A 24,300-nucleotide genomic window follows, 5' to 3' on the forward strand; every position below is an offset into this window, starting at 1 on the left:
ACTACCGGAAGCTAGGCGCAAGTAAAAGCACCTTGCTGTTTTCGTAATGTCTGAAGCTGGGCATATTTACCTAAAGTCTGACACTGTATGATTGCACTCGACCGCCCTGAAAAATGGCATACAGATATGTTTCACTTGCCAGAAAGGGGCAACGAATTCTTCAAAGACTTGTGCCCTCAAATTGTTCATATCAAGAAGTAAGTGATGGTGACCTTGCAGGTATCAGATGAGTTCAGTGAAGTTTTCTATGCTACGAGCTGAGTACTGATCAATGCATCATCATTAGATAAACTTGTATCACCTGAAGAAACAGGTCGTGTCATTTGAGACATTTTTTTTTTACCAAGTATTTAGATTCGTATTGCGTATTATTTGTATGCACAATTTCATTTATACTGTGAATAGACGAAAACATTTTCCTTACATAAGCAGTGCTATTGGCGTATAGATCATCAAAATTGGAGCTTATCTGTTATGTAATAATATGACAATAGCAACAGTGTTTTGAAATTATTTTCTTCACCTTTTTCCTTCTTATGTATATTTAGGAACTTGTAAAGTTAGATATAATCATAACCAATGACTAGACTAACACTGAATGTTGTTTATGTAAAGGTTCTGTCATCATGGATGATGAAATACTTTACAAACTTACACTATGAATCGTATGATCGTAAACATGATGTTAACAACATCAATGAATACAAAATTTTAATGATTTGTAGAGATGTCATTATATATCGAGATATTGATGTATCTGTCAGTTTTTAATTTCATTGTATTGATACAAATATTTCAATATCAACATGATCAATGCTATATTGATAATTCAATGTCACAGAAACATTTACATGCATTTGGATTACCATGGTTAAGATGTTAATGAGAATGCAGAAAAAAATCATTTTTAGCAAAGGAATGGATCAGCCTAGTTATATGTTGCTTTTAATTGATTGATTTTGCAGGTCTACATAGTTATTTTTATCTACTGATATATATATACAGAATGATTAACTTCATTATCATGATTATTTATCAATATATCAAGATAACAGGTTACTTTTGATTTGATATATCAATATTAAAATATCCAGTCAGTAACACTCCTAAGAGTAAGATTTGATTCAGGAAACACTTAATTCTGTATCTGTCTGTAATTTGTTTTTGTTTTCCTTGTGTAAATCATGTTAATTACTGTTAATTATCTTTAACATGTTTAATACATCAGATCATTCAGATGATCTACAAATACAAACTGATACCGTGTGTACTGATCATGCTGATAGCATACTTCCATACAGAATTAGTAAATTTGTGTTTTGAATGTTTCTGAATGATAATCATGATAACTTATCTTTGATCATAATGATATCTGATAATCATGACAAAATATGTGTACAATTTCATTTAAATACTAGATACATGTTAGAATAAAGTCAGAATTATGAGTTAATTCAGTAGCATATGTTCAGGGTTATCTTGGTTAGCAAATGTCATCCTATTCATCATGTTCATGCTAATACATCTTTTATAGTTAACATGATCATGATGACGTAATTCATTAACTTGTCAGAACATATTTCAGAGCTCCAGATAACGTTTTTGGAAATTGAGTTTTTACTCGAAGGTTTCTATTTAATTGGGTTATTACATTTTTCATTGGGTAAACAATATATTTTCACTCATCTATTCATCACTCTATTGGTTTTTTCCCAAACTCATTTTGAGATTAAAAAAAATAAATGTTTTAGATGTATATAACCATGATAACCCTTCTAGACACGCTAAATATAGGCTTGACTCGGAAAGTAAATTAGCTTGTAATTGTGTTTCAGAAATGAGATCTGTTGGGTATTTCCACGTGCTGTTTTTATTCATTTGAGTTTTTCATTTAATGCATGCGTTTCTGTATGCATGTTAAATGGAAGTAACTGGTTTTTTAAATAATTTTTTTAGGTCATTTTACGCAAATACACAGCTTATCATGCTTATCTGTAGCTCTGATATTTACTACTACTGTAGGTCCTGCATGGGATTCAGTCACCAAATAATCAATTGTTAGTTACCATGGTTACTTGCACTTTCACCATATTTGCTCATTATCATGATTATAGCAGCAAGGCCTTAGTTAACTTTTTTTGACGGGGGGTGGGTCAAATATTTGTACAAGTATTAAGTTCTAGTTAACTTTCACAAGGAAAAATGTTTTCTATAAAAAATCCAGGGGGGGGAGGGGGCAACTGCCCACCCTGCCCCCAGGCTGCCTACGGCACTGAGCACTCACTAGATTGTCTGGTCCAGACTCTATTGTTTACAGGCTGCCGTCATATAGCTGGAATATTGTTGAATGAAGCATTAACATGATTAAAAGGGTTAACCAAAAACAAACAACTAAATGTTAATCAAGAGCAAAAATGGATCAGATCAGATTATAGTCGCAATATACATGGACAATTGTTTCCCTTTGTTTCAGATGCAGAGGAATCTTCATTTATTCACACGGTTAGCTAGTCATCAACATATAGGTCCCTTACTACGTGAATGGTCTGTATTTCGTCAGAATGTACCAAAGGGCTTTGAGAAATACTTTCCAGGTGGCAAGAAGGCAGCAGGGAAAGAACAGCCGACCAAACCAAAAGGTGGGATATTTGTAGATATATTGAGAGCCAAAATGTGTCATGCAATTTTAAGGATTACCGGATATGGCCATCTTTCATAATTATGTGTTATGTTTATGATGAATGCATTCATAATTTCATGCCATTTCTTGGGTTATCATGGGCCAGTGTGGTGATGTGGTGATGTGGATGGTATTATTTTATGCCTTTCTCACTGTTGCCATGGTTAATCAAGTGGTTATCTAATGTAACCATGGTAACTTCAGACCGTATAGACCCGTGACGATCTGGGGTAGAATAGGTCTTCAGCAACCCATGCTTTCCGTAAAAGGTGACTATGCTTGTTGTAAGAGTTGACTAATTGGATCGGGTGGCCAGACTCTTTGACTTGGTTGATGCATGTCATCATATCCCAATTGCATAGATCAATGCTCAATCAATCACTGGGTTGTCAGGTCCAGCCTCTGTTATTTACAGACCACCGTCATATAGCTGGAATATTGCTGAGTGTGGTGTTAGACCACATACAAACAAACAAAATATTAAGTAAAATCCAGATATATCCCTGCATGTTGCCTGTTTCCCTTTTGCTTTGCACTTGTTTGGGATCTAGTACCAGGTTCAATGTATGAGCCTATTTCACGGCTCTGTTCCATTAAGCAATTGATGCGATATGACTGTCGTAAGTCTATGCTAAAGTATGATGATACATGTTTAGGCTAAGTTCGCTTTTCGGAATGGGACCACCTTGATTTGGCTGAAATATTGCTAAACATGCCAAAGAGTGACATTAGAATGTACTCTTTCCAGAGCTCCAGATAAGCTGCGTATCCGCGTAAAATGGGCATCAGAAATGCAGAAATACGCAGTAAAATAAAATCCAAGTGTATCAAATACGCAACGAACATTACAGATATGCTACAAAAATATAACTTGTGCGTATCATCAAAATGTTGTGAAGTAACCCTGCGTATTCGATTAGCAAATCACCAACTTATTTTGAAATTATAAACTGACATTCCGTCAGCCTTGCCAAACTCCATGATGACAGTTACATCATGATCATTTGCCATCACTCTTTCTTGTGGAAGTATCGTATTTTTTAGTCTTATAAAGCTCTCGAACCCACATGGCACCAGTTTGCAGGGACTAGATAAATAGTGTTTTTAAATATTTAACTTAAATACCCACATGTGTAAAAACTAGTGGGTAACAGAAATTTGAATACCCAGATAGAATTACTGATACCCAATAATTTTAAAATGCATGCGTAAAATACCCACAACACAAAAAGCTTATCTGGAGCTCTGTCTTTCACTCAAGTGTTAGGGGCGGTCGGGTGGCCTGGTGGTTAAAGCGTTCGCTCGTCACGCCAAAGACCCGGGTTGATTCCCGACATGGGTACAATGTGTGAAGCCCATTTTTGGTGTCCCCCGCCGTGATATTGCTGGAATATTGCTAAAAGCGGCATAAAACCATACTCACTCACTCACTCACTCACTCAAGTGTTAAGTCAGGTTCCTGAGATCATTTATATTCATCTCCCCCATTTTGTAAAATTTTGGGGACAAACATGTCAAAGTTGTAAACACACCTTATACTCTTATTATCTATTTCAGAGCCAGTCAAACCCTCAGAGCCCCCTCCTTCCAAATCTGGATTTTCACAGAGGCCGTCTCAAGGCTCTGAAAAAAGAGTAGAGTTTTCTTTTCAAATTGGAAAGTAAGTAATGAATTCTGTGCTGAACTTGCTCGAGCCATATGCTAATACTCATGCTTATATACATCACATGTTTTTTCAAGATGAGAAGGGGGCGGTCGGGTAGCCTAGTGGTTAAAACGTTCGCTTGTCACGCCGAAGACCCGGGTTCGATTCCCGACATGGGTACAATGTGTGAAGCCCATTTCTGGTGTCCCCCGCTGTGATATTGCTGAAATATTGCTAAAAGCGGCGTAAAATCATACTCACTCACTCAAGATGAGAAGTAACAAATTGCTTTTGTGGCATGAAGCAATATTCTCTAAGTAACATGGACCGTCTCCTTGATCAAATGGATAGAGCATTTGCCGAAACAGTGGAAGGTCAACTGTTTGATGTTACCAAGAAATGTCAAAAGATGGTACTTGTTGTTACCCTGTCTGGCGCTCTGCTTCTTTAAGAGGCGATAAAACAAGGACTGGTCTGCTCGAATGGAGCTGAGTATTGCCTGGTATCTTGCGAAACAATTCGTATCACGATATGGACTGACAATACTACTGGTATCACAATACACCACATCCCATAGTAGGAAATGATGAAATCGCTGAAGTACAGCTGTAAGACCTCTTTCTTCATACATCTATTTATTGTTATCAATGGCCGCCTCTGTGGTCTAGTGATAGAGCATCTGACTGGAGAGCGGAAGGTCTGGGATTTGATCCACGGCCGTGTCATACCAAAAGACGTTAAAAGATGGTACTTTTTGTTACCCTTTCTGGCGCTCGGCATGAAAGGGTTAAAACAAGGACTGGTCGGCTCGGAGTCAGTATACTGTGTCTGAGTGGGGTATTCATGTTAAACTGTGGCATGGTGTCTCTGCTAGCACTATAAATCGGCATCAGTCCGGACTAGTACAAGCAGACACGCACGCACGCATGCATGCACACACACACACATACATATGCATGCACGTCACTTTGTAAGTGCAATAATCTTTGACGCGACCTTAAACCCCATTTCACCGCACCTATTATCAAAAACCTTAACAAAGTAAACCACAAGAACAAAACAGGTTGAAATGAAGAGATGGTTGTCCTCATGTCCTCAGCATGAGGACTGACACAACTGATATAACTGACAACTGAAATATTGTTCAATAGGTCTGAAACCCAACTCACTCACTCACTTTGACTTGGCTTATCTCTGTTCTTTACGCAACAGGGGGAGAAGCCCTTTTGGTGACCCCAACGACCCCAACACCAGATTGTTGATTGGCCTGATTACTGGCGTCAGTCTTGTGGGTCTGATCGGACTCTATCAGACTCAGTATAAGGAGATAACGTGGAAGGAATTTGTCTCCAACTACCTCTCACGGGGAAGCGTAAGTAGTGCCATGCATGTCAGGTACAAGTTGTAACCATGGTAAATGGATAGTGGATGGTATTGAAACATGAATATCATTATGATCTGTTTTGATTTATTAATTTTGTAATAGTATTGTCCAATCTCATTAAAATCAGACTTTAGTTCTCGCTACCGCTAAACAAAGATCTGAAGACATCCAATTAGGGGACACGTCAGAACGACCTTTCATCCGACCAATCAGAGTGTCGCTTACCAGATTATGAAAATCACAGTCGGAATGTGATTTCTAATCATGCAACCTCGAAAACTTTATTCCCAACGATAGTTACCATTTCCAGAATGTTCTTTTGTTCAGGTTTCAAATTTGCTATCGAGAATTTGTCAAAATATGTTTTGAAGCGTAGTGGCCAATTTGAAATAAGTGCCGTAAAGCACATGAAAGTTGCCTTCTGACTGGTCATTCCATTGGTTGGTCAAAGTTCGCGCAAGGTCAGTCTGGCATGACCCGTAATGGGATGTCTTCACATCTTTGTTGAGCGGTAGCGGGAACTAAGATCTGATTTTAATGAGATTGAGTATTGGCATGTATTGTGTTCTTCTGCCAAATTACCATCTTAAGCGAGTTCTCCACTATGCATCTCCGGACCATCTTTTAAGCCAATCTGTAAGTACCGTAATCTCTTAAATGCCCCATACATAGAAAAATTACATGACAGTCAACATATTCTTGTGTACATTCCAGATTTTTACAGAAAACATCAGTGCAGAATAGGGACATAATATAATACCTTGTTACTATTGAAACAGTTATAGTTTTAACAATTTTGAACTGTTTGTTCACTTCCACTTAATCCCTGAAAACAAAATTGACTCGATTTGTATGGTGTTAAGAATCACATTAAATCAGCGACACAAAGTGCCAAGAATGCAAGCTGAACATCAGGAAGAGCTTTGTTACCTTTTCAGCTATGACATTAATTGTTGCGTAATTTGTGTTTCAAGGTTGAAAAATTAGAAGTAGTCAATAAGAAGTGGGTGAGGATCAAGCTGATTCCAGGCACACAGGTGGATGGATCGGTGAGTTGACGTGATGCTACGTGTCAGGAGGACAACTTGTAACTTGCACATTTTTAAACTTATCCTAACCGCCTCTGTGGTCTAGTGGTAGAGCATCCGCCCGGAGAGCTGAAGGTCCGGGGTTCGATCCCCGGCGCGTCATACCAAAAGACGTTAAAAGATGGTAGTTGTTACCCTGTCTGGCGCTCGGCATTTCGGGGCTAAAACAAGGACTGGTCGGCTCGGAGTCAGTATACTGTGTCTGAGTGGGGTATTCAGGTTAAACTGCGGTATGGTATCTCAGTGAGCTAGCACTATAAATCGGCATCAGTCCGGACTAGTACAAGCAGCCACACACACACAAACACACGTGCATGCACGTCGCTGTATAAGTGCAATAATCTTGGACGCGACGTTAAACCCAATTTCACCTCACCTTAAACTTATCCTATCTCACTCTATGCATTCCATCCTTCTTCTTCCAATACCTGTGTGGAAAAGTCCTAAGAAGTTTCCAGCTTCTTGGCTAATTTAGCCCAAACACCCCTTGCATCACCATGGCGACCACCCTAACAATCAGGTCATGCACCCGGATCTCGTGCAGCCTGACATACATTGTCTGATCACCTGACACCCACTGCCTCATCATTGTCTTTCTCTTTGCCTCAATGTGGAGATGTGCTATATTTTAGAGAGGATATTTCGGCCTTTATTTTCTCAAAATTTGACAAGAGTTTAACATACCACTTGCAACATGATGGGCAAGGATCAGCAGAAACGTCCGGCCTGCTAGAAGTTTGTTTGTTTGTTTGTTGTTTAACGCTGGACAATATTCCAGCTATATGACGGCGGTCTGTAAATAATCAAGTCTGGACCAGACAATCCAGTGCTTGACATCATGAGCATCGATCTCTGCAGTTGAGATACGATGACATGCATCAACCAAGTCAGCGAGTCTGACCATCCGATCCCGTTAGTCGCCTCTTACAACAAGCGTAGTTAGCTTTTATGGCAAGGGTTACTGAATTCTATTCTTCCCCGGATCTTCATGGGTGTCGCCACATATTTTCAACAATGGATGCATAGATTGAGATAGGATAAGTGTTATAAATATACAATTTACTGTAAAATTTACAAAATCCCCCCCATCAGGATTTCGGTTAGAATAGGTACCCAGCAACTATTATGCTAGTTGTAAAATACGACCAAATGGATGGGATGGTCAGGCCAGATGACTTGGTTGACTACATGTCATGATCATACTCCATGGATCGCTGTTCATAATATCAGTCACTGGATTGTCTGGTCCAGACTATTTTTTACCATGTTTACATGTTGCGATCATATAGCTGGGATATTGCTGCTGAGTGTATCGTTTAACAACAAACAAACAAACAAAATGCTATCATTTATATCAACCATGGGTTTGTATAATTTTAAACCAATGTGATGTTTATAATGCTTTTTATTGCTGATGTACATGTAACCCCCCTCACTTCCCTGACTGGGGCGGTCGGGTAGCCTAGTGGTTAAAGCGTTCGCTCGTCACGCCGAAGACCCGGGTTCGATTCCCGACATGGGTACAATGTGTGAAGCCCATTTCTGGTGTCCCCCGCCGTGATATTGCTGGAATATTGCTAAAAGCGGCGTAAAACCATACTCACTCACTCACTCACTCACTCACTCACTCACTTCCCTGACAAGAGTACCAACGGTTGCCTTACTTTTGTTGCAGAGTATGATATGGTTCAACATAGGCAGCGTTGAAGCATTTGAAAGAAACCTGGAGAATGCACAGCTAGAAATGAATATCGAACCATCCAACTTTGTCAATGTTGTCTATAAAACAGAAACAGAAATGTGAGTGTTCTTTTTTCATATTCATTTACCCACATACCAACACCAACATGTTCAACATTTACCCACCTTCATTATGAGTATAGACTGCCTCTGGTCTAGTGGTGGAGCATCCGCCTGGAGAGCAGAAGGTCCTGGATTTGATCCCCAGCCACGTGATACCAAAAGACGTTAAAAATGGTACTTGTTGTTACCCTGTCTGACGCTCAGCATTAAGGGGCTGAAACAAGGACTGATCAATTTCGGAGTCAGTATAATGTGTCTGAGTTGGGTATTCATGTTAAGCTGCGGCATGGTATCTCGGTGGGCTATCACTATAAATCGGTTCAGACTAGTACAAGCAGCCACACACACACACACTATGTAAGTGCAATAATCTTGGACGCAACTTTAAACCTCATTTCACCTCACCAATGTAAGTATAACATGTAATTGTGCCTGTAACTGCATATATGTTAGTTTTCTTTGTTTTTCAGAGCATCCGTCGCATATTCTGCACTGAACATCATTCTGCCCATTGCTATTTTGATATGGCTAATAAGACGTTCCTCAAACATGTTTCAGGTAACTTCTTTGCCAAATCATAAGAATGAAATAGGAAAGCAAGGTATATCATTATGCAGAGTTGTGTCCCTTACTTTTGCCAGGATCCAGTGTTAGTGTGTTTGATACCCAGATTTGACCTGATTATGATACTTGGTCTGTTACATAAGTTTTTGTCACTTTTGACATTCCTCCAACATCAAGCAGGCACACCATGATGTAAATGCAAAGAATGACGTTAACCTCTCCTCACTCACTCACTCACTCATTTTTTAACTTTATACCTAATGAAGTGTATATTGTACCACTTGGTCATTAATCAGTAATAACAAAAAATCTCTATCGACAAGATCTCTCCAAAGTTGCTTTTTTAAATTTTTATTTACTGTTTGCAAGTTTCACCTCAAATCATCATTAAACATGTTATTGTCTATACTTCATGGATCTTCCAACACATGGATGCATTGGGGTGATGTGGCAAAGTTAGGACGAATGCTATACAAGTTATATTTTTGCAGTATTTTTTTGTGGCCTTCATATTATTCAATTATGGAGTTGTCTCCCTTTGCATTTCACACAATATTGCTACTGGCTTGTTTCGATGCTGGAAGTTTGTTAGTATACTTAGTTTCGTTGCATTCTGTGCTGTGTATGTATAAAGATTCTATGAGATTATGATGTAATTGTGTGATGTAGTTTGTTTCGGGGTAATGGATGCGAGACTGATGGTGTGTTTTGGAGGGCTGAGCCCTTTATGTCTATGGCTGTATCTTACATGTGGAACAAATGTACAGACAACTGTATCCTGTATTCTTTGGATAATTTACACTTTGTTCAAAGGAACTGAGTACTCGCTCGTTTTCCTCTCACTTGGTTCAAAATAGTGTCTGACTGAGTGATGATACAGGTATATATTCATGTAGTGTATACATCGCAGTGAAGTTTGACGATGTGTATTTTCTATGATTTCAAACTTTATTTTTCAATATTCTCTCTGCAGGGAGGTCAGGGAGGGACTCGAAGAGGAGGAGGGGGGATATTTGGCTTCGGTCAGACAACAGCTAAAATCATGAAGGAAGACATTGGTGTCAAATTCAAGTAAGTACAAAGTACATGTGTACTAGGCGACTATGCTTGTTGTAAAAGGTGACTAACGGGATCGGGTGGTCAGGCTCGCTGACCTGGTTGATGCATGTCATCGTATCCCAATTGTGTGGATCGATGCTCAAGATGTCAGTTACTGAATTGTCTGGTCCAGACTCGACTTTTTACAGACCGCCATCATATAGCATGATATAGCTGGAATATTGCTGAGTGCGGCTTTAAACAACAAGCAAACAAAAGCAAAAAACGTGTACTAGTAGTGGGACAATACACCATTGCATCGATTGATCGCGATTGTTTACTTCTCGATCGATCACAATCGCACACTAAGTAAAAAGTATTGATTCTGACTTTAAATGTGTTTTTTTTAAATAAATGTTACACCAAACACTGATTACTAGTGAAAATGAGTAGTGACATTATAAATATTTTCCTCCATTGCACGTGCAAGTATCGGATCGAGAGGATGGTATTGTGATATGTATTGGATCACACAGTTGGTGTATCGTCCCAGCCCTAGTGTCTACATAATATTCTTGCCATAGGTTCTTGAACATATCGGCTGATTCTTTCAAATGTTTTTCATTATATACAGTTACAGATGTATCCCGTTACGTCGGTATATGTAACGTAGCTCAGTCATCAGTGTCAAACATTTTTTAGTCTACAAGCCTAAACTTGGCTTACAGCATCATTTTCAATCGCTATTTAGTGGAGTATTATTAGCTGAGCTTATGTGACAGGATCAAACAGGTTTACTACACTCCGGCTTCAACTTGTTGTCTAAGGTCCAATCTCATTAAAATCAGATCTTAGTTCGCGCTACCGCTAAACAAAGATCTGAGGACATCCCATTAGGGGTCACGTCAGAATGACCTTTCATCCAACCAATCAGAGCGTCGCTTATGAGATCATGAAAGTTACAGTCGGAATGTGATTTCTAATCTTGCAACCTCAAACTTTAACACGGTGTATTCCGAACGATAGTTACAGGCTTAACGACTGAATCCATACAATCTTGACCATCTATTAGCCATTCCAGAATGTTTTTTAGTTCAGGTTTCACATTTTTAATAGAGAATTTGTCAAAATATATTTCGAAGCGTGGTCGCCAATTTGAAATTAGTGCCGTAAAGCACGAGAAAGCTGCCTTCTTGACAGTCATTCCCTTGGTCGGTCAAAGTTCTCGCAAGGTCGGTCTCATGTGACCCGTAATGGGATGTCCTCAGATCTTTGTTTAGTGGGGGCGGTCGGGTAGGCTAGTGGTTAAAGTGTTTGCTCGTCACGCCGAAGACCCTGGTTCGATTCCCGACATGGGTACAAGCCCATTTCTGGTGTCCCCCGCCATGATATTGCTAAAAGCGGCGTCAAACTATACTCACTCACTCACTCTTTGTTTAGCGGTAGCGAGAATTAAGATCTGATTTTAATGAGATTGGCTAAGGTCTGTCTGATAACCTGGATTTTGGAGAGAACAAGCAGTCCAGAGATATTAACAAGTCACGAACTGTTTGTTGCCTTGTCAGGGATGTAGCTGGTTGTGAGGAGGCCAAGGTGGAGATCATGGAGTTTGTGAATTTCCTGAAGAATCCCCAGCAGTACATTGACCTGGGAGCCAAGATCCCCAAGGGGGCCATACTGACGGGGCCTCCAGGGACAGGCAAGACTCTTCTGGCCAAGGCCACGGCAGGGGAGGCCAATGTGCCTTTCATCACAGTGTCGGGGTCCGAGTTCCTCGAGATGTTTGTTGGCGTTGGTCCCTCCAGGGTAAGACTAAGAATAAGATGCCAGAAAGACCAAAGAATTAATACTTGTTTGCATTTCCTCACGTGTTCATGGGATCATGATGTGTGTTGTCATGGATGGTACTGACATATTTTGGAAGTAGAAAGAGAAGTTCTATGGATGAACAACTTCTTTATTACAATTAGTGCGTCGTTTCGGTGTAGATGCTAACACCTTTATCAAGCAAGGTGTTAGGTGTTAGGATCTACACCGAAACGATTCACTAGTTGTAATAAAGAAATTGTTCATCCATAGAACTTGTCTTTCTTCATCACACCAACTTCTAAATGCCACTGAAAGAAGTTATATTTTGGAAGTAATTTACATGTTTTGCCATGTTTGCTATTTCATGTGTATAGGAATTGTTTAGTTTATTTCTTTCTGGTTTCCATGGTAACAAATTGAACATGGGTTCAAATGAGTGTAGGGATTGGTTTCCAGAGCATAACTTGAATACCTTCAATATTCCTTGATCATATTTTGCACAATTAGCATTCTAGCCTTGAGTGTTCCATGCTTATTTGTAAAGGGAATGTTTGAAGCCTGCTTGTGGTGTCCCCACCATTATATGGAATATTGCTAATAACAGAGTAAAACCATGCTCACTCACCCTCAAATGTAAAGGGAAATAGGAAACGTGTTATTTTAAGGAGTTTTGACTCTTTGAGTACCACTGTGACCATCATTCGAATTAATCACTGTGGGCACCGGTATCTCTGAGGTTAAAGTGTCTCCGTCAATTAGCTTCCTGACCCGTGAAGATCCAGGGTGGAATAGGTCCTCAGCAGCCCATGCTTGCCATAAGAGGCGACTATGCTTGTCGTAAGAGGCGACTAATGGGATCGGGTGGTCAGGGTCGCTGACTTGGTTGATGCATATCATCGTATCCCAATTGAATTGATCGATTCTCATGATGTCAATCACTGGATTGTCAGGTCCAAACTTACATATTTACAGACCAACATCAAACAGTTGGAATATTGCTGAGTGCAGCAATAAACAACAATCTAACACACAAACATTGAGATGAGTATAATGAATTATGGACTGAATACCAGATTTGGTCTGGTTATGATCCTTGGTCTGTCAGCATCATGCTCTGGTGTGTTTCAACAAAGTGTGAAAGATCTCCAGTCTCTTTAGAATCAGGTCTTTTACTTCTGTGTGATACCACTCAGTGTGAAGATCTGGGGACACCATCATAGAAGGTGCTGTAAAAGGCGACTATACTTGTCGTAAAAGGCAACTAATGGGATCGGGTGGTCAGGCTTGCTGACTTGGTTGATGCATGTCATCGATCCCAATTGCGTGGATCAATGCTCATGATGCCAATCAGTGGATTATTTGGTCCAGACTCGATTATTTTACAGACCGCCGCCATATAGCTGGAATTTGCGGCGTTAAACATCAAACAAATAAACATCATAGACGGTCGCCCCCAATCTAAATAAATGATCTGTGGGTCCTGAGCCAATCAGTTGTCATCTTTCTTAAACGATTTGGCTTCGTTTCTTTGCAATTTCAATTTGGACATTTCGATCTTAGCAAAAAGAAACCTCCCACAGAACACGAATGTATCGTTGATTTCCACCATTAAGCCATGTCGCTGAGAAAAGACAAGATGATATATCTACAACAATATACATGTACTAGTAGTAGGAATGCCCTGATCATATATGTTTTCAAGATCCAGAAATCTAATATGCTGGTCGGAATGCTCCACTCCATCATACCAAGAATTCTAAAGCCTGGACTCAGATTGCTGTTCAGAAAGTTCACCTGACGCGACCTCATGAATGTGTCCTTATGTTTTCATGCAGAGATGCAATGTATTGGAGTAAAAGATTTGATTTTAAAGTGATTTAGAAATCTGACCTGGGTCACGTCAAGTTTTTGCTGACATTAGTCACTACTAAGTGATTACAGAATGTTTTCTCCCTCAATGAATAGCAGTTTGTTTTACTTGCTAGGTCCGGGACATGTTTTCCATGGCCAGGAAGAACGCTCCGTGTATTCTGTTTATTGACGAGATCGATGCTGTGGGACGGAAGCGAGGGGGTCGCAGTATTGGCGGACACAGTGAGCAGGAAAATACACTCAATCAGCTCCTGGTGGAGATGGACGGTATGTGGTCGCGTGTGTCATTACTACTCAAGGAGAGAAATACTGTGAATGAATACTGGTCAAAACTACCTGCTATTATTAGTATCGTGTGTTTCTTGTTCAGAGCTATTGTAACTGAAGTTGTGGTTTTCAACGAATTTAAACAAATTCACATGCAGATCAAAATGCCGAAATTGGATTTTTCAAATATTTGGTGTTCAGTTTTGTGCCCAAACTGTAATTTACATTTCAAATTTGTTTGGGAGAATTTGTCAATTATCCAAAGTTGTCAATGTTTTGTTCTGCTTCTCAGGTTTCAACACACAAAGTGGTGTTGTTGTGTTAGCAGCAACAAATAGAGTAGACATTCTAGATGGTGCACTTCTACGGCCTGGCAGATTTGATAGGCAGATCTTTGTACCGGCTCCTGACATCAAAGGGAGGTAAGCCTCAAGGCTCATAATCTTTATACTGGTATCATGCTCTAAGCTGATGATTTTGATGTTGGGATAATGGTTTTACTGATATTTCACAATAAAGTTAGGGACAAACTATTTACGAATATTAGCTGACGTTAAACACAGAGTTTGATGAGCCCCTGCTTCCATTCAATATCCGTTTGTGAGATGAAATGAAATATGTCTATGTCATCATGGTTATTAGAAGCTTTTATTCAGGATATGGTGGTCTAAATGATATTTATTTGTGACAGTAGTTTGAGAATACAATCATCTTCCTGAGGCAAGGGCGTTAACTGACAATAAAAGTCCAGATTCCACCCTTGCCGAACTAGGCTCCAATGTCCAGACTCGATCGTTGCGCCACCAGTGGCTGTTACGAGTTATGTCCCTTCTATGTCCTTCCTATTGACCAATCAGATTCCATCACTTGCATTTGCCTCAAAGAAAATGGCGGCAACCAGTCAAGACAATCTGATCAATAATCAAGAACTGTATTTTAATAAAATAGGTCTTCTCCTATGGAGTGCATCAAATCACTTGAGCAGCTTTATTAAATACATGAACAGATTTGCAAATATCTGTCGATGCCCATTTGGCGGTACACATGCTTTGCAAATCCTGCAGTGAACTGAAAACTGCAGGTTGAAATCCATGTTGTTTACAAACCGGATGTCTAGTTCGTTTCGCGATATTGATTGGACTATGCACAGACTCGTTGGTCCAGCCAAAATGTAAATCCGGAGTTCTTGCCTAGTTCGGCAAGGGTGGAAACTGGAAACTAGTCAGTTAACTTCCTTGCCTCGGGAAGAAGGAATATAATAAGAAAAAGGTCTTCTTATTATCTCAAAAGAGTGAGCATGCAAGCATATTCTTTCTGATTTAACAAAAACAAAACAATCTAACACCTCAACTGCACACATATTTCGCCAGGAGCTGTGGAGAGTTTGAGTCTGTTTAATTATTCAACCTAATGGATCACACTTGGAAGGCTGTGGAGAGTTTTAAGTCTGTTTAATTATTCCACCTAATGGATCACACTTGGAAGGCTGTGGAGAGTTTAAGTCTGTTTAATTATTCCACCTAATGGATCACACTTGGAAGGCTGTGGAGAGTTTGAGTCTGTTTAATTATTCAACCTAATGGATCACACTTGGAAGGCTGTGGAGAGTTTGAGTCTGTTTAATTATTCAACCTAATGGATCCCACTTGGAAGGCTGTGGAGAGTTTTAAGTCTGTTTAATTATTCCACCTAATGGATCACACTTGGAAGGCTAAAGATTGTAGGTGTGTATTGATTTCTGTTTCCAGAGCATCTATATTTAAAGTGCATTTAAAGCCCCTCAAGACCCAGGTAGACAAGGAAGAATTGTCACGGAAAATGGCAGCACTCACACCAGGGTTTTCAGGTATGGACACAATAGTGGGAGTCCCACAATAGTGGGCAATATTTCAGCCATATTGCATGATATTGTGACTTGTAGAAGTTGTACAATATATCACAGATTGACTTTAAACTGCAGTAGAACATGGATATAATGAACTACAAGGGACTGGAGAAATCAGCTTGTTATATTTGTTTTCCCTTCAAAACGTCTTGGATTTTAAAAAAACACTCAACACGTAATTGCAGCATTGACTTGTATTAGCAGTGGACACTTCATAGCATTCAATTGATAACATTTTTAAAACTTTTTTTCAAATATGTATTTAGTATTTCACAATTTACATACGGGGAGATGTGTAGTCGGTGATTTTGCTCTGGTCTCGGTTTGTTGGCTGCATTTATGAAACTGCATTGGTTTAATGTTTGTTTCACAGACAAGATTAGTCCAATTAAATGTACGGGTAAGATTAATATGAAGCGGGTTTAGCAAGGTTGAATCATCACTACTGATTGTGTTGATTCGTTGCGACTGTCTTGATTCATTGCTGATTGCGTATAGCCAATTGTCAGTGACACTTGATACTGAGTGGTACACAGTTGTTATTACAATCAGTATCATGTATCCCCTATTGTGTTGTAGGTGCTGACATAGCAAATGTTTGTAACGAGGCAGCCTTGATAGCAGCAAGAGATCTGAACACTGAAATCAACATCATGCATTTCGAGCAGGCCATTGAGAGAGTTGTGGCAGGTATGTGTGGAGTTTTCAGTCTGCGGCTTTAGCAAAATATCTGAAGCCCAAGTCAAATAAAATTCTGTTCAGTCCAGTAACTTCAGCTAAAAATATTCCAGATAATGACCCAGAACTCTACTGTAAGTGATCCTGAGATTACAGTAGGCCACTAAACTCTTAAAGATTTTGGCACAGATTTTTGTATGTGACACAAGTAATGTGTGCTAATGTTGTCTATCATTGTGAGGCATGAATGTCAGGTTTTGTTAATCACAGTGATTAATTTCTCTCTACAGTGAAAGAATTAGCAATTGCCAGAATCAGTTTGGATTCATGGCAATGGTTTCAGCCGGTTATTTATATTTCTAAGGTAATCAGGCTATTGCTTCAAGGTGTAATAATGATAATGATATGTGTTGTGTTTGTTTGTTTGTTGTTTAACGCCACACTCAGTATTACTCCAGCTCTAGGATTGTCTTGTCCAGACTCGATTGTTTACAGACTGCCGTCATATAGCTGGAAATTTGCTGAGTGATGCATTAAACCACAAACAAACAAACAAACAAACAAACAAAAACACTTGCTCCGTTCAAGGGCTGTTTTCCATTACTTCATCTTGTCATGACACATCATGGCATAACACACAATGCGTTACTGGGTAAATCTTGATGTATCGTGATGATGTAGATAATAAACATGCTTATGTGAGAATTTTATCTTCAAGCTAAAGCAGGGAAACCAACTCAGACCTTTTGTTGACAGTTAAGAACTTTAAGAAGTTTCATTGTGGTTGTATTCCGTCTAGGTTTGGAGAAGAAGACCCAGGTACTGCAGCCTGAAGAGAAGAAGACTGTGGCATACCATGAGGCGGGTCACGCGGTGGCAGGGTGGTACCTGGAGCACGCTGACCCCCTCCTCAAGGTGTCCATCATCCCCCGGGGCAAGGGGCTCGGCTATGCCCAGTATCTCCCCAAGGAACAGTATTTGTACACTAAAGAACAGGTAGGGATGCATATAGATGTCTCAACCAAAACACAGTCACTGATGATGTGTCATGTTGATGTATCTTGTTATTGGAATCATGACGGAAATTATCGCTTGATTACACCTTCCTTCCAAAACTGTTTTATATGCATAATATCTTTAGCATTTATTGGTGTTGATATAAGAGCTGTTATCAGTTTAGACCGCCTCCATGGTCTAGTGGTAGAGCGTCCACCTGGACAGCGAAAGATCCGGGGTTTGATCCCCGGCCGTGGCATACCAAAAGACTCACGCATGCATGCACGATAGTAATATAGAAGCGTCATGGTTCTTTAACTTCTTTTGAGTAGTATATATGAGCTATTACCATCAGAGGTAACTAAATAGAATTGTGGCTGGTTGAAGACTACTACTGTTTTATGTTCTATGAACTGTGATTGATGCTCATGATGTCAATCACTGGATTGTCTGGTCCAGACTCGATTATTTACAGACCGCCCTCATATAGTTGGAATATTGCTGAGTGTGGCATTACACAACAAACAAACATTAAACATTAAGTATAGTTTGTTGTAAAGAGGTAGATATTTCTTTTTGTTCAGCTGCTGGACAGAATGTGCATGACCCTTGGTGGCCGTGTGTCGGAACATATCTTCTTCAATAGGATCACAACAGGTGCCCAGGACGACTTGAGAAAGGTCACACAGAATGCATACGCACAGGTATAACATGGCATTCCTCACACAAATCAACTTGAGTGGAAATGTGATAGATAGATTTTTTTTTAAAAATTAAGATATTTTTTTATAAAGTTCATTATTGAACTCTGATGGTTCAGTAGTTGGTGGGGCGGTCGGGTAGCCTAGTGGTTAAAGCGTTCGCTTGTCAAGCCGAAGACCAGGGGTCGATTCCCGACATGGGTACAATGTGTGAAGCCCATTTCTGGTGTCCCCCACCCTGATATTGCTGGAATATTGCTAAAAGCGGAGTAAAACCCTACCCACCCTCTCACTCACTCACTCAGTAGTTGGTGATCATGTGACTCGTCTTATTACTGATATTCATAAACAAAAAGACAAACTATTTCAGGTTCAAGCCTTTAATTAATTGATGATTTGATTAAATAGGAAAGATCAAATTATCGTAATGTTTATTTTTGCTTGTAATTAATTAACTGAGGCATACATAAAAATAATTGACAGATATATTTTGAGACATTGTTTATACAGTCTTTTATTAGTTATTGGATATGGTCACTAAATCAAACTAAAGAATCAATAAGGGGTGACGTTAGCCTCAATGAGCATTGAAGGTAGACTATGGAACCAGGGTAAGTAGGAACACACAATGTCCAACCAACTGTCACACTGTAGATATGGAAATGGAAGATCAAAAAGATCCTTCATGTAGCCATGTCACAATAACAGTGATGTTCAAAGCATGCACATTGATCTCATCTTACGTTTGAGCGATATCAGAGATGCCTTTCCATTGTAGGTGGTCCAGTTCGGCATGAACGAGAGGGTGGGCCAGTTGTCCTTCCAGATGCCTAATCAGGGGGAGATGGTGTTTGACAAGCCTTACAGTGAACAGACAGCTCAAATTATTGACGAAGAAGTCCGGAACATTATACAGGACGCTTACAAGCGGACGCTAGAATTGCTGACTAAGCACAAAGCAGATGTAGAGAAGGTTGGTTCTGTAAATGGAGGTACCCTTGAAGATTCCGGGGTAGAATAGATGTTCAGCAACCCATACTTGCCATAAAAGGCGACTATGCTTGTCGTAAAAGGCAACTAACGGGATCGGGTGGTCAGACTCGCTGACTTGGTTGATACATGTCATCGATCCCAATTGCGTGGATCGATGCTCATGATGTCAATCACTGGATTGTCTGGTCCAGACTCGATTATTTTACAGACATCATATAGCTGGAATATTGCTGAGTGCTGCATTAAACAAAAAAACAAAAACCAACTGAGGATCAGTTTTAACTCATTTGATAACCAATCAGGTTATTTCTAGTGTTGGGAAATGGTTTGGACCATTTGAGATGATTTGTTCTTTCCTGACATTTTGCCATTGATTATAACAGGAAATAGTTCTTTTGCATATTTTCAATGTATTACACATTACATAAAATGCTGATTCAGATGTAAAACCTTCAGAATCCTGTGTCTTTCTTTTAGTCTCATATACATAATGAATTATGTGTGGATTTAAGGAGATGCACATTTGATGTATCAATTAACATTTAAAAGATGAGATGGTAAAATATCGGATAGCTGTTTGAATCACAGTGTAAGGTTTTATGTGAGTAACTCAGGTTGTTGGAGTATCAAGGTTTTGTAGTATCTGTTAATGTTTTTTACAGGTTGCTCTTCGGCTTCTTGCCAAAGAAAAGCTGGACAAGGATGATATGGTGGAACTCCTAGGAGCTCGTCCCTTTGCTGAGAAGTCTACCTATGAAGAGTTTGTGGAAGGAACAGGTGAGGATGTTGCACGGAACCTTGTCTCACCATGAAGCTAAGGATCATCTTGGTGATCTTGATCCCAGCATGAAATACAAGCTGTAGTCCTTTCGTTCTAACAAAGTATTGAACAGTGGGTAGCCTAGTGGACAGGCTTTTGCTGGTCATGCTGAAGTCCTAGGTTTGATTCCCCATATGGGTTTAGTATGTCAACCCCATTTCTGGTGTCCTTTTTTTATTTTTGTCATGTTCACTTATTCCTACCAAGTTTCATGATAGTTATGGATCCATGAAGATCTTGGTAAGAATTGTCTTCAGCAACCCATGCTTGTCCAAAGAGGTGACTATTCTTGTCTCAAGAGGTGACTAACAGGATCGGGTAGTCAGGCTTGCTGACTTGGTTGATGCATGTACAGATTTGGTCACTGTAACCCATGTTTGTCATAGGAATTGACTTAAAAGTTCACGAACCACTTGCACAAAGCAACCCTATTGCGAGGACGATCCAATATTTGAACTGTGGCTTACAAAAAGCTTAGCTAAGGTTGCTTTGTGCAAGTAGGCCCTTGTCTGGCTGTCTTACCGTGTCCCATTGACTTGTAATGTTGCTCATGTTTTCAATCACTGGTTTGTCTGATCCAGACTCTCATCATCTTTGTAGTTCTCTGTGCGCTGTTGTTGGCTCACCTTTTTATGGTTCAATATCCACCTGACCCGTGAAGATCCGGGGTAGAATAGATCTTCGGCAACCCATACTTGCCATAAAAGGCAACTATGCTTGTCGTAAAAGGCGACTAACTGGATCGGGTGGTCAGGCTCGCTGACTTGGTTGATGCATGTCATCGGTCCCAATTGCGTGGATCGATGCTCATGATGTCAATCACTGGATTGTCTGGTCCAGACTCCATTATTTACAGACTGCCATCATATAGCTGGAATATTGCTGAGTGCGGCGTTAAACAACAAACAAACAAAACAAAATCATTATTCACCTGTTGGCACTTAAACATCTTTAGAAGACCCTGCTGCTGCATTGAACGATTTGAGTGAGTGAATGATTGGGGTTTAGCGCCCAATTATTTTACAGAATGTAAGCTTAATGGGGGAGGAAGTGATACAGGTCACAGATGTTTACCTCTTTGCTGAAATGCTGAAACCAACAAGCATGGGTATTGTCCTGACAAACCTACAAATATAACCGGGCTGAACCGGGATTCAAACCCACGATCATACATTTCTGTTGTGCCCAATGGATGCAACTTGGCACACTGGGCCACCAGTGCCCTCTTGAATCATTTGAGAAATTGTTAGTGAATGGAATAGGATCTCTTGCACAAAGCGATCTTTGCACAAAGACAAATGTAACCCCCATACTTTAACATATGCTTACAATAGTCGTAACACTAAAATCACATTGTGGAACAGTATCTAAGATCTTAACCTTGTCCTCTTCCCACTGTTCTCAGGTTCATTTGAAGAGGACACGTCGTTGCCTAAAGGTCTGGAGAGCTGGAACAAAGAACGTGACAATAAAGACTCTGAGACCCCCGAAAAGCCAGAGAAGGCCACCAGCTAGCCACGTGGTTCTCCTGGAGTCGTCTACCCTGGCTAGAGTCAACCTGTTGTGGCCAGACCAACTGACTGGGTCCCCCATCTTGTCTAAATTGGAACGTGATTGTGATCACGTAAAGGATTTATCATGTGAAGTGCTAAGAACTTCTGCAATCATTCTACAAGTTTGTGCTGTTTGAGCTGGATTTAGATTCTCAAAGCCTGTGTAACGGTTGTCATGTATGTGTTACCATGGTTACAGACAAAACATCAGATTGTATGTATAGTCACTTTTTCGAATAATATGACTCGTAATTTTGTTTTGTCAACGAGCTATGCAGTCAGTTGAGATATTTGACCATTTGTTTATAGACATACATGACATCTAACTTTACGAAGAAAATATTCTTGAAAAAAAAGACAAGTTAAAAAAATCTCTTTTTACCTGACAGGAAATTGAGACGATACTGACCATATGGAAATGAAATAGATGTTCTTGTGAACCATTATAAACAATAGAAATAATAATTTGCTCCTGAAATTACTGGAAATAATAACTTTGGCTCAGTTTTTACACAGACATTGATGAAATGCAGGAGGCCTGAAAAAGTGATGTTGAAATTTATATTTGTTCAGCTCATTTGAGGGCGGTCGGGTAGCCTAGTGGTTAAAGCGTTCGCTTGTCCCGCCGAAGACCCGGGTTCGAATCCCGACATGGGTACAATGTGTGAAACCCATTTCTGGTGTCCCCCGCCGTGATATTGCTGGAATATTGCTAAAAGCGGCGTAAAACGATACTCACTCACTCAGCTCCTTTGAGAGAGAAATATTGTATGTCTTGAAACAGTGAGTACAAAACTATTTTGTGTCCATCATAATTCCCAGGCCTCCCAAAACATTCAATGGTCAGTCTGTACTACAGCTGTTCAAAGTGACAACGGACCAACAGCTTTTCAAGGTTTCAAAGACCCCCCGCATATGCCATTAAAGTGAAATTTGAGATAATTACATGACAATGACACTGTGCCACCATAGGGCAATACACCACCTGACGATGCAGCTGAAGTGTTGATGAATGAGTCGCGTGCCTCTGCCAGTTGGAGAGAGTTGTGTATATGTGTGATGTATGTCTGTTGTTAGAACTACTCTGTGCTACTGGGTGGGTGCATCACCCTCCTATCATGTTGAAGTGATTAATGTAATGTATTTAATAAAAACAAAAGATATACATTGTTCATGAGAATTGTGTTGTCTTTCCACATTGTCCATCTTGTAATATATTTCACTTAAGAAGCCCTAGTACAGCTTTATTAATACATGTGTGTGCTTTTTATGATTTAGCAATTCAGGTTTAATTGTGTAATTTTGTTGATAATATACCCACTGCCAAAAGAAATGCGAATACCAAACATGTTGGTTAATATATGAAGACTTGCTCATATTCATATTGGTTCCATGCACAAGCAAACATACTGGCATGTTGTGTGAACCAATGCTAACGAACGCATCACATATTACGTCATAGATCCAGGACTCGAGATGCGTCGTGTTTGAAAATCACGTGCAGTATTTCGTGATAAGAATAAAGACACTGTGGTAACACTTAACTGATATTTACTTTTGTCATTAATTGTACACATTGGAAACATCTCTTCTTAACGTGCATACTTCTCTCTATTAGTTTCTATTTTTTGTGTTTCGTTTGGTTGTGAGTATGTATAAACAAATGAGGTAGTTATGATGTAGTTATATTTGACCCGTTTGTAAACCCTTCACCTATAAAATGATCGAATGCATATGTCAAGGGGGTGGGCTGCATCCACTTCTTCCCCAGTAATTATTTTCTGTTAACCAAGGACACAATAAGAGCACTAGTTACTACAGTGGCAACTTTGTCAGTTTCAATAGCTTAGTCTTAAGATTGGACTAATCACAACACTAGTCTTGGCACTATAGTCCTGGCCAACATTGCTAGACGTGATGACAAACCTGGAAACATTATCTGGGCGAATCGAGATTCGAACCCACAATCATAGGTTTCTGGCGTGCCCAAGGGACGCAACTGCGCACAGCGATTTGCGGTGCGACTGGGCCACCCGTGCCCCCGCCCTTTACTTTACGATTGTGACCAAATAGTGAAAACGTGGCAATGTTCTGATTCCGCACGACGGAAGACTTGTGTTACCTTGCACTTTTCAGTATCAAGGTTCTCGTGGTCAAAGACACCATGCACTGAGAGCCAGTAGTCAAGTACCATTCGACAACAGAATCTTGTCTACAAGCTGAAACGGGCGGTGCAGTAGTCTACTGGTTTAAGCGTTCGCTCGTCACGCCGAAGACCTTTGTTCAATTCCCTACATGGGTACAATGTCTGAAGCCCATTTGTGGTCTCTCCCACCATGATATTGCTGGAATATTGCTAAAGCGGCGTAAAACAATACTCCCTCACAAGCTGGAATATAATTTTTAGCTGGTATACTGTTCAACGCGGCGTTATGCCCGACGTACTCCCCATGGAACGTCATGTCGCCCTAACCACATGCTTCATGTAAGTACTTTACGAATGTGACAAAACAGCACAAACTCA

The 24,300-nt window shown here is 40.0% G+C and overlaps 1 protein-coding gene across 1 annotated transcript; it reads left to right on the top strand.

The window, feature by feature from the left end:
• The first annotated feature begins 17 nt into the window (after window positions 1–17).
• On the top strand, window positions 18–22,925 carry LOC139454049 (mitochondrial inner membrane m-AAA protease component AFG3L2-like). The gene is made up of 18 exons (XM_071235537.1): window positions 18–197; window positions 2,474–2,639; window positions 4,238–4,340; window positions 5,538–5,697; window positions 6,684–6,758; window positions 8,473–8,597; window positions 9,071–9,158; window positions 10,138–10,235; window positions 11,768–12,008; window positions 13,997–14,150; window positions 14,443–14,572; window positions 15,899–15,996; window positions 16,615–16,725; window positions 17,513–17,709; window positions 18,294–18,413; window positions 19,189–19,383; window positions 20,066–20,180; window positions 21,629–22,925. Exons 1-18 carry the CDS (start codon window positions 114–116, stop codon window positions 21,736–21,738), a joined length of 2,370 nt encoding a protein of 789 aa, XP_071091638.1. The 5' UTR covers window positions 18–113; the 3' UTR covers window positions 21,739–22,925.
• The last annotated feature ends 1,375 nt before the right edge of the window (window positions 22,926–24,300 follow it).

Source organism: Haliotis cracherodii, unplaced genomic scaffold, assembly GCF_022045235.1.
Source record: "Haliotis cracherodii isolate W230 unplaced genomic scaffold, xgHalCrac1.p SCAF_10, whole genome shotgun sequence".
Taxonomy (NCBI): Eukaryota; Metazoa; Mollusca; class Gastropoda; order Lepetellida; family Haliotidae; genus Haliotis; species Haliotis cracherodii.

Excerpts from the sequence above, each read along its gene's own strand:
- LOC139454049 (XM_071235537.1), top strand. The coding sequence starts at position 114 with ATGGCATACAGATATGTTTCACTTGCCAGAAAGGGGCAACGAATTCTT. Across the intron at positions 14,151-14,442 it reads GCTCCTGGTGGAGATGGACG|GTTTCAACACACAAAGTGGT; the intron begins GTATGTGGTCGC and ends TCTGCTTCTCAG. Across the intron at positions 19,384-20,065 it reads ACAAAGCAGATGTAGAGAAG|GTTGCTCTTCGGCTTCTTGC; the intron begins GTTGGTTCTGTA and ends TGTTTTTTACAG.